General features: G+C 38.7%; 1 protein-coding gene across 1 annotated transcript; it reads right to left on the reverse strand.

Moving 5' to 3' along the window:
* Positions 1-1,944: 1,944 nt before the first annotated feature.
* On the reverse strand, positions 1,945-10,282 carry LOC101741931 (facilitated trehalose transporter Tret1). The gene is made up of 8 exons (XM_062669375.1): positions 9,753-10,282; positions 7,148-7,287; positions 6,241-6,465; positions 5,711-5,867; positions 5,021-5,238; positions 3,744-3,915; positions 3,085-3,371; positions 1,945-2,284 (listed from the first exon to the last, which is right to left on the reverse strand). The coding sequence occupies exons 1-8, from the start codon at positions 9,825-9,827 to the stop codon at positions 1,999-2,001; spliced, it is 1,560 nt and encodes a 519-aa protein (XP_062525359.1). The 5' UTR covers positions 9,828-10,282; the 3' UTR covers positions 1,945-1,998.
* Positions 10,283-11,111: the final 829 nt, after the last annotated feature.

Here is an 11,111-nt window from a genome sequence, read left to right on the forward strand (position 1 = left end):
TCCTACTTTAGCTGGTAGCCTTGATAGGCTAACCTTAACTAGTAGGTGAGCTCACGGGGCTCAAACCTGACGAATTCTTGTCAATAAGCAATTCATATTATTAAGCTTGGAACTATTCACTAATTATATTACATATACATTATATATTACATTAAAGTGTAATCTTAATGTAAAACGACATTTATTAATTACGTTACGTTTCTTTAAATAATTTAAGAACCTAAATTTAAGTGACCGAAAACCGAAAACTAACGAAAATAATTTAGTCAATATTAAATTGGTTATAAGCGCCATCTATGGTAGTTCTAATAAACTACTTGTAGTTTCACACTCCAAACTACAAAATGTTATGGTCGGGAATTGTTAAAATAAAATTTATTTACTTACTTTTGGTCTACACATAAGTCATAAAGTTTGGATCTTTTGTATTCAAAGGTACACAATAAATAGACAAAGTGCTTTAGAATTTGATAGAATACACATTATTTCGTTATCGTTTCATTAAACAGTGGTACCTCGATATACGAGTGCCCTAATAAACGCCGAGTGAGCGATATTTTGCTTTGAAATGAGAGCAAGATTTGAGATACGTTGCTGCGTACGACCCCAACTAACATAAGTCTAACAGTTTTTCCCACCTCAGACTAGACCTCGGTCTGTATGCTTGTTCCCTCGTTTTCGAAGCAGACGGCACAGGAGAAGACGATGCCAGTATGCTTAGTGCGAGTTTTTTAACGTTCTCGATAGCGTAAAAGTTAACTCAAATTTGTATGGAGTTGGAACAGCGCCCCTAGCGACAAATTTGGCAAACGTTCCAACTCCATAATTTTTTTTTTTTTCGGGCCGCTGGCCGAACCTCCTTCGAGGTCCCCGCGCCTAGGGGGCGCGCGGGGTATGTGAGACTCAACGATCTGCAGGTGTTGAGAGCAGATCGCGGGCCCAAGGATTTTAGGGCCCATCCACTAAACGACTCCCCTGCACTCTTACACCCGACGTCCGATCTCCGTTCGGGTTCAGAACCCGGTCAGAGTAGGGGAGTTCCCGCGGTCAACACTACAACCAGATACGCGGCGCTACCCCGAGGACGCCCGACCGACGGGTCGTCGAGGCGATAGTCGACGACAAACGACGTCGGTCTCCGCGGTACGACGGCCCTACCAGGCCGCCCGGGCGGTGCCGCTGGTGTTCCGGGATACCCCGCTGGGCCGGAACCAGCCTGTCGGGTCGGAACGCGATACACCGCCGACCGGGTTGCTCTTCAACAGTATGTTCGGCGACGACAGCGACGACGAAAATGCGGATCGCATCGCAGTCCGCATCCGCCGACGCGCCGTCCCGTTCTCCTGGTGCCAGCGCGCTGGAGTCACGGTAGCGTGCGGCGCAGCCTCGACCCCCTTAGGTCGCCCCGTGACCATCACCGGGAGGAGACTGCCTCCTCATAGGGGCTGGAGCTGGACAAACGCCCTCCTCCGACCCCCGGCCCGACGGCGGCTCCAACTCCATACTGAGTTTTATGTTTTACGCAAGTGATCGAGAAGTTAAAAAGCAAGCAAGCCCAAGTCCACCAAGCCCACAGGTCACAAACTCATGAAGAATAAGCTAACTCTAGCACTTTTTATTTTATTGTTTTTTTACTGAATGCATTTGTTTTTTATAAATAAATGTTCCTCATCATAAATAATTTTATTTTCTTGTAAATACATTTTCACTATTTCAAAAACACTTAACAAAAACGACTGAGGTGGTTTTTTCGGGAACTGTAACGGATTAATGGCATTTCAATTAATTTCAATGGGGAAAATTGCTTTGAGATACAAGCAATTTGACATACGGAACGGAATTCATACAGAATTTGAATTACGAAACGTATTAAACTCCCACGTCGAGGTACCACTGTGCTTACGCGGTTCTGTCGTGTCTAATACATTAGTTCCTAATACATTATTATACGTAATTCTTAAGAATGTATTGGTTATCACAATTAGTGTGTTTAAATTATCACATTTTTATATTTAATATTTTCCTAAAGAAACGAATAAAAGGGTCGTCCGCAAACGTTCTTAAATCGCCTTTATAGAAATTTTCGATTTCGTGTAAAGGCACCCCTTCGGTTTCTGGCATAAAGAAGTACAAATAAATAGTGCCCGCATACGCAAAAGCTCCGTATACAGCGAAGGTGCCCCACAGTCGCAGACTTATTTCAAGATCGATGTGGGTTTTTGAGGCAAAAAATGTAACTATGTAGTTCCAAGCGGCTGCAATGCCCTGAGCTGTCGCACGGCTCCTAAACAAAAAGAAAACATTCGGTTAACTGAGATTAATTAGAAAATACTACTAAAAATGTATTAAATAGGGTGTAATTGGATTCCGAGGCGTATACGAAAGTAAACTGTTTAATGAACTTAACATCGCTGTAGGCTAAAACGTTTAGTGTACTATCAAGGCGATGTAAACACCGTACGCCTTTTTTTCTACCTCAGCTTGTAGCTTTGAGAGGCTATGCCAGCCTGGTTAAGACTGGTGGTAGGACCTCTTGTGTGTCCGCGCGGGTAGATACCACCGCCCTGCCTATTTCTGCCGTGAATCAGTAATGCGTTTCGGGAGTTTCCCACTGAGAGGATCCGGCTCTCAAAAGAAGAAACTCAGTGGGCTGTGGGTTAATTTACTCGCCGAGCCCTTCGTCGCAAGCGACGGGTTCGACGAGGACGGTGACCTGTGCTTGGGATACCTAAAAGCTCCTACAGGCTTTAAAAACACACACAATTTCTCGGGAAATAAATGTTCACTAACGGCTACCATGATTACATAATGCTAAAATATTTGCAAGAATTATACTAAAAAAAGATGATAATCACCAGGTCAATGAGATTTTTTAAATATACAAACTGTTTTTGCTAGGACATTTTTGCTAGGAGATCTGAGGACGAGTATGCAAGATCGGCTAGCAAAGGCTACTATACTATTTTACTTCTCATTTATAGTATGATCTTTTTTTTTTCAATACGCTTCACCACTGTTCTACATTCGGTCTATTACGGTGCAAAAAATTATACAAATATGTATATATATATATTATTTTCTCACCTGAATGGAAATATCTCACCCAGTAATACCCAAGATACATTACTGCCAGTGAACAACGTCAAAGCGTACAAAAATATCAAAGGTATGCTGCTCTTCTGCGTTGGAAACGTGGTGGTGTCGTAAGAAAATACAGAATCCGACAGATTCATTTTCGCGTAAACGCTAAGGGCAGTGCAGGATATTGCCGTTCCTAGCATGGCAGTGATGCCAAGTTTTCGTTTGCCAGCCAGTTTTATGAGGCCAATAACAAACAGGGCCGCGACGAATGTTAGAATCCCCACCATTAGCTGAAACACAATTTTTAGATGAAATTACTATCAGTGAATGTGTATTAGAAAATAAACAAATGAGTGATGTAATAATTCAATCTATTTCGTTTCCATAATATGTATTTATATATATATCGAGAGTGAGTATTGAGATGACGGCTGATAGAAGAGAATGGAATAGAAAAATTCGCGGTGCCAACCCCGCCTAATGGGATAATGTGGAGGCAAAGAAGTTATATCGAGATATACATAGTTAAAATCTATTACGTAGCTATTACGTAACGGTAATACAAGAAAGTAACAATTTAGAATAGACAAAACGAAGTAAGTCACTTCAATTGAGACGCTAGTTTCTTGAGAATTACGAAATCGAATTGCTTCATGACTTACCACAATTTGTTTCTCATTTGCATCCATTCCAAAGGCACCACATATGTTTACCATGTTTGGTCTGATGGGGGTCAGGCCACTCATGACGTAGAACATAAAATACAAGAGCCCTAAAGAGAGCGGTCTCATTGTTGCTTTTCCCAACATCACGTATTTGAATTTCAGCCAGGACCTGTGATAATGATTATTGTAGGTTAATTAGCAGTAGCATCGATTTAAAAAAAATTGGTTTCATTGCTTCCAAACTAAGCACGGATAAGAAATTGTCATTCTTTTTAAAAATATAATACGCTTGCAATATTTAGTTGTTGGTGTAATAGTTGGTTGTGATTTAATAGGATATTAGGTTTTTTTTTTATTGAAGGATTACTGGTGGCTCGGCGGCCTTTCCAGTTTTACCAGGACAGGTGGGCGAGCACGGACTCAGCCAGGAGAGCTGGGATTTGCTAACAGCTACCCGAGCGCCTCCAAAGAATACCAAACAACTCAAGGGCAGCTGCTTCCCAACTGAATCAACTACCGGATCGGAATCCCGACCCACTCAGAAGATCCGGCAATAAACTCAGCGGGCTTATGCTTAGGTTAGGTTGCACCTCGAACTTTTTGCCGAGTTCGACGAGTACAGTTACTGGGGAGTATATTAGGCATATACTATATTATTGTCTTCGACTCATGATTTCTCATCGATGCTGTATTGAAGCAAATTTTGCATCTTTAGGCATTTTCTTAATTGTTTTTAACCTAATTCGTATCAAATCAATCTATAATTTGATCCTTGGGAAGAATGTATCGGAGCATATAAAATGTTCATACTTTAGATCCTGGACTGGACTGAATTTTATTTAAATTTAATTTTTTGAACAGTATCTATAGGTATGGAGAATAACCTATAAATTGGGTCGACCCTAGATGTTCGCATATGACAGTTTGCAGCTTTACCTCAATCATGTCCAGATATCTGACACCGATGTCCTTTAAGATATTTCTTAGATTGGAAAATGACAACAAAAGTCAGTGAGAGAATCGAGCAAGAAAATATGACGAAGATACTACTCCGATAGATGGTCATTCTTCGATAAAAATGAATGAAGAATAATCAGGAGCAGTAGTAGTTGTAGTATTCGTAGTAAAGGAAACTGGTCTTGCATCTCCTGATTAATAGCTGTATAGACCTGTATTGTACCCCAAAAGCTTTACATCTTTTTAATATAAATGTGTGTTATTATAACAAATAATATTCTAATTTAATAGTCCGAAAAGAGTTCTGAATTGCTTACCTTTTAAAAATATTCATTTTGTGATGATCACAGTCTTGTTCCTTTTCTCCTTCTTTGATACAAATGACACATTGATGTAAATTCCGCGAGTAGACAACGAGGTCGTCGAATTCTTCTTTAACCTGATCCGGTGTGGTCCATCCACGAAGGTAGCAAAGAGAGTCGAGAGCATCCTTGTCTCGGCCTTGAGACAGAAGCCAGACTGGTGTCTCCGGAACCTAGAGCGTTTTGATATAATTTAATCTTTAAATTGATTATTAACAGCATGAATCGATGACATCATGGCTTCCATTGTGATATAGGATCGTGTTCAGTGGCGTGTAATTGCTATCTCAAGCAATGGACTGTTATATAGGTTGACGATGACGATGATGATGACTACTCTTGTTAGGGCCTTTGTCAGCAACTGGTGGTAATACCTCTTATGATTCCGCACGGGTATGTACTACCTCCCCGCCTATTTCTGCCGTGAAGCAGTAATGCGTTTCGGCTTGAAGGGCGGGGCAGCCCTTGTAACTATACTGAGAACTTAGAACTTATATCTCAAGGTGGGTGGCGCATGTACGTTGTAGATGTCTATGGGCTCCAGTAACCACTTAACATCAGGTGTGCTGTGAGCTCGTCCACACATCTAAGCAATATATTAAAAAAAATTCGGAGTAAGCTCTGTAGTCGATTTCGGATACTTACGAATAACGAAAATAGTATTGCCAGAATCGGAGCTCCGACAGAAATAAGGGCAGCATTACGCCAGTTCACCACCGTACCGAGAAAGTACATGATGAGGATTCCAATTGCCAAGAAAAGTTGCGTCACGGTACATAGCGAGCCGCGTATTGAATGTTCCCTGGAAAATGAAAAAAATGACATTAGGTTCACCTCCAATTTCAAACATTAAATCATCAGTGTTTATAATAAATTTTAATGTGTCTAGTTATAAAAACCTGCATTGGTATTTTGTTTATTGACGCAATCTATAAAATAACGACTACATTTGATTGATACAACGCATTGGCTGAATGTCATTTTTTATCATCATCGCATTTAAAATTTGTTAGCTATATAACTTTAAACATTGTATGTATATGTACTGTAACTTAATTATTCAAACTTTTTATTGTAGATAGGGCGGTGGTAGTGATCATTATAACCAGCTGATTTTTGGCATTTTTACAAGACCTAGTATATTATTTGATAAAGAAAATTATTTAGATACTAACGTTACTTCTCCAACGTAGGCTGCTATTGGTGCTTCCATAAGACCAGTGCCTATGCCAAGCAAGCCGTTTGCAATGAAAAGAGCTGGCAAATTCCAAGAAAAGTACGCCAAAATCCAGGCTATTAAATGTGGAATGTTAACAAAAATACTAGCTTTCTTCCTGCCCAAATAATCCACAATAGGGCCAGAGAGAATCGCGCCGAGCGGCTGAGTCAAATACGATAGACTACCTGAAATTTATTATCAAACAATTAAGCAAATACAATTTAATCGGCTGTGTAGAGGGCAGATTTTTGATAATTCATCTCATGTGACAAACTTCTATACTCTTTAATGCAGTAAATAAGTAGACGGATGCTCCAAGCTTGACCTCAGTCAAGACTCATATTGCTTTTTTTTCATAGATAAGCTGTGCCAAACGTAGCGGTTACAATATAAATCTAAGTCACAATTCTAAATTTTTTTTTTTTATTGCTTTGCTGAGTGGACGAGCTAACAGCCCACCTGGTGTTAAGTGGTTACTGGAGCCCATAGACATCTACAACGTAAATGCGCCACCCACCCCGAGATATAAGTTCTAAGGTCTCATGTTTTAGTTACAACGGCTACCCCACCCTTCAAACCGAAACGCATTACTGCTTCACGGCAGAAATAGGCAGGGCGTTGGTACCCACCCGCGCGGTGAGGTCCTACCACCAGTAATTACGAAAATTATAATTTTGCGGGTTTGATTTTTATTACACGATGTTATTCCTTCACCGTGGAAGTCAATCGTGAACATTTGTTGAGTAAAAATATCTACATTCGTCTTGTTTAGTCAAAATTTTTACGACGAACCCGTTCTCGGATCTGTTAAAAACAAGATTTTCGGTCGAGTGTAATAAATTATACTCTTTCTAAATAAATACCTACCGAACCATGACGCTTGAATGTCATTGAATGACAATCCTTCTTTAGAATTAAGTAAATCAGGAAGGGCTATGGTTGCAAAGCTGATAGCCATGCCGAGGTCCAAGAGCAGAAGATTCGCGGACATACTGGCCAATAACTGTAAAATAAGAAAGTGGTTTTTTTTTTCAACATTAAAGACGATTCGAAAAATTTTGCAATGACAAAGTAATCTTATATCTTTAAACGAGCAATTCTTGTATATATATATATATATATATATATATACTGAATTTCGGAAACGGCTTCAACGATTTTCATAAAATTTAGTATACAGGGGATTTCGGGGGCGTTAAATCGATATAGCTACGATTTATTTTCAGAAAATGTTGTTTTATTCGTGTTTTCAATATTCAACTTTATCGATAATCAACTTAAACATATTTTTTTTATTGAAAGAAAATAACAAATAATATATAATATAAATACATATGTAATTCGTATTTAAATATAATTTATAAAAAACAATTTATAAAAAAATAAGTTTCTCTAGTTTAGATTTAAAAACATAAAAATATGTGCAGTTTGCATGTGGTAGAATTAGAATCTACCGGAATATTTAATCTCATTCCCACCCAGTTTAATCTTAAAAATGTATATACAGTTGTATTTTTATCACTTTTTATTGTCGCTTTTTAGTGTAATTTCGGTTACATTGTGTTTCGAATAGTAACGGTGATAAGTTTTAAATTCAAAGCGGAAGAGGATGCTGATGAGGAGAGGATGCGTAGTTAAATTCGAATCAGTTCAGCCCCTCTTACCCCCGATGAATAGCCATTAATTAACGCACAATCTCTAATTTTTGAGAGCGTCTCCTTAATATACATTATTTACTTTGTTACCAAACTCGGAAACGATCCTACACGTTTTCTTAGAAAATAATACATATTCATAAGAAGACACACGTGACTAAATATGTAGTATAAATATTCAGCAATTTCACAGTTGTTTTACGATCGTACCAACGAGCAATCGTTGCTGTGTTTACAGCGAGACGTTTGAAAATGTTTTTGGACTTGATTGATTGACAAGCTCACGTCTCGTCCGATTATTATTATTTTTTGTTTTTTTTTTTTCTTTCTACCTATTCGCTGGTAGCCTATGAGGCTATTTCAGCTACGCCCAGACGGTTAGGTGAGCTCGCGGGTTCAACCTGAGAGAATATGCTAATATACATGTATATTATGTAATTAGGAGCTAGGTATATATATATGTGCCTATATATATGTATCGAAAGATGCGAATATGCCTGGATGAATATGCCAACCGTACGCAAATAATTCACGAACAAAAAATCTTTTGTGAATCATGAAAAACGATCATTATTCTTATTTTTACACCGAGGTAATTAGGAGTTAATTAGGTAATTAGCAGTTATATATATAGTTAGATATAGTTAAGTAATATACATATTTTTTGTTCGTATATTATTGGCGTACGGTTGGCGTATTCATCCAGGCATATTAGCATCTTTACACCGAGCATCTTACATGTTAGGGCATGGATGGATCAAAATATAAATTACACGAGTTCATTAGAATAAGCTAGTACTAAAGTAGAAGAAGTTTGTTAGAATGTCACGAAGCGATATAATCTATCTATATATATAAAAATGAATTGCTGTTCATTAGTTCGCTAAAACTCGAGAACGGCTGGACCGATTTGGCTAATGTGTCCCCCGTCGGATGGACTCCTTTTGTTTGTTTTAAGTTTATTTTATACAAAAGTTTAGGTCTTTTATTTATCGATTAGGGTACTACGAAGTCGGCCGGGTCGGCTAGTCGATTATAAAAAATTGATTGTATGCAGATCGGTCATAGTTGTTCATAAACGTCAGCAACGCCATAGCTACAGCCAAGCAAAACTGGTTGTACGGCATCTTGTTAGCTCGCACGTGTAGGTACCAATACCGTGTCTATTTCTGCCGCGAAGCAGTAATGCCTTCCGGTTTGAGTAGTAAAGCAGGCATTGCACTATAAAACTCATGTCTCAAGGTGGATGGCGGCATTAACGTTGTTCATATCTACTGGCTCTGGTAACCATTGTGCTCCCTTCTCAGAAATAATAAAAGATTCGTGCTAGTACTTTTGCTGGGGTTGAGAATTAATTTGAAAGTTTTACTCTTCTTTTAGGTTGCCTATGATCACATTCGACACAGGATCGTCAGGTTTGAGCCCCGTGAGCTCGCCTACTAGTAAGGTTACGCTGAAATAGCCTCTCAAGGCTCTCAGCTAGGTAGGAAAAAGAAAAAAGAATTAAAACAAAGCTACTCACGTGAGCTCTCGCGAAAAAACACTTTTGTTAAACATATGTACCTATATGGTTATATGAGGTCACAGGCGTCCGGATACTGTGCCGGATGACGAAACCTTTAAGGCTTAAACGTTTCATCATCCGGCACAGCATCCTTTAGCTTAAACTTTAAGCCATAAGATGAAGTCTATCGTAATTGAATATCTAAAAGCTGTACTACATAATGTGTACCAAAGACAGAGAGTAACACTAATTTACGAAATCATAATAATGAGATTTTTAAAACTTATACAATTTAAAATAAAACCTTACTTGTGCCGCTACGCATTTCAAACGGCTGACGGGCGCATTGCCGCTGTTTGATGATATTTTAAATTTGTGCACCATCTTCAATTATCGAGCTTAGTTATTTTTTTGTTGCAAAAACGTTTTTTAATAAAATACCACTTGGATTCTATTAGAAAATTCACTTGTTTAAAAATTTGTTAGTGATTGAAGATCCATTTTTTTTTTATTATTTTATGATATTGAATGTCGGTTCAGATCACACATGTTCACTTAACAGAACGTGCGCTTTGAATGAAAAAGCCAAGCCGTCGGACGCAAATGTAACTTTGTCAAATGCAAACCATTTGTCGTATTGATGAGTTCATCTAATTTTATTTTATAGTAACTTACTATAGTCGTCACACAAAAGAATCTTAAAAAAGGATAAAAACTATATTTCTTATCTTTATCCCAAGTTGTCTTAGTCAATAGTAAATAAACTCCCACGCCGTTTCTATCTTAGGGTTTTTATTTATTTATTGCACAGATGGGTGAACGAGCTCACGGCCCTCCTAGTGTCAAGTCGTTATCGGAGCCCATTGATATAACAACCTGAATCCCGCCCGCCACCTTAATACTTGAAGCCTACGAAAGATTTCAATTGTTTTCTTAACAAAATAAATTTTTATCTGACTGAAAATTTGGCAATCGTTTAGCTAAATTGAGCTCACGTATTTTGCACGTGCCAAATCCGGATTGAAGCAGAAACACAGATAGTGTAGGCTGCTGTAGAGCGTGTGATAATTTTAACAAATTTATTTTCCAAATATTTACTCATTGAAATTTATAATGTTTAAATTACTGCAATGAAGGCCACCAAAGTCACGGCAAACGGACAGAGTTCTTACGTGCTGGGTTTTTCTTCTTTTATTTTTATTGCTTAGACGGATGGACGGGCTCACAGCTCACCTGGTGTTAAGTGGTTACTGGAACCCATAGACATCTACAACGTAAATGCGCCACCCACCTTGAGATATAAGTTCTAAGGTCTCAAGTATAGTTACAGCGGCTGCCTCACCCCTCAAACCGAAACGCATTACTGTTTCACGGCAGAAATAGGCGGGGTGGTGGTACCTACCCGTGCGGACTCACAAAAGGTCCTACCACCAGTAAAACTAGATTTTAGGTAGATTTTAGGTACTTCAACGGCTTTAGATTAGATTTATTCATCTCAGTCGAGCCTGTGCTGTCAGGAAACACATACCCAGAGCCCATTGTTGAATATCTTGAACAAAAACTTTCTTACCAAAAATCGAATCAAGACCTTCCGGCCTCGGCTTAAAATTTTAATTCAGGAAGAATAGAATCCTTTGCTTTGGCGCGAAATGAAGAATTGCGTGTATC

Source organism: Bombyx mori, chromosome 7 (genome assembly GCF_030269925.1).
Source record: "Bombyx mori chromosome 7, ASM3026992v2".
Classification (NCBI taxonomy): Eukaryota; Metazoa; Arthropoda; class Insecta; order Lepidoptera; family Bombycidae; genus Bombyx; species Bombyx mori.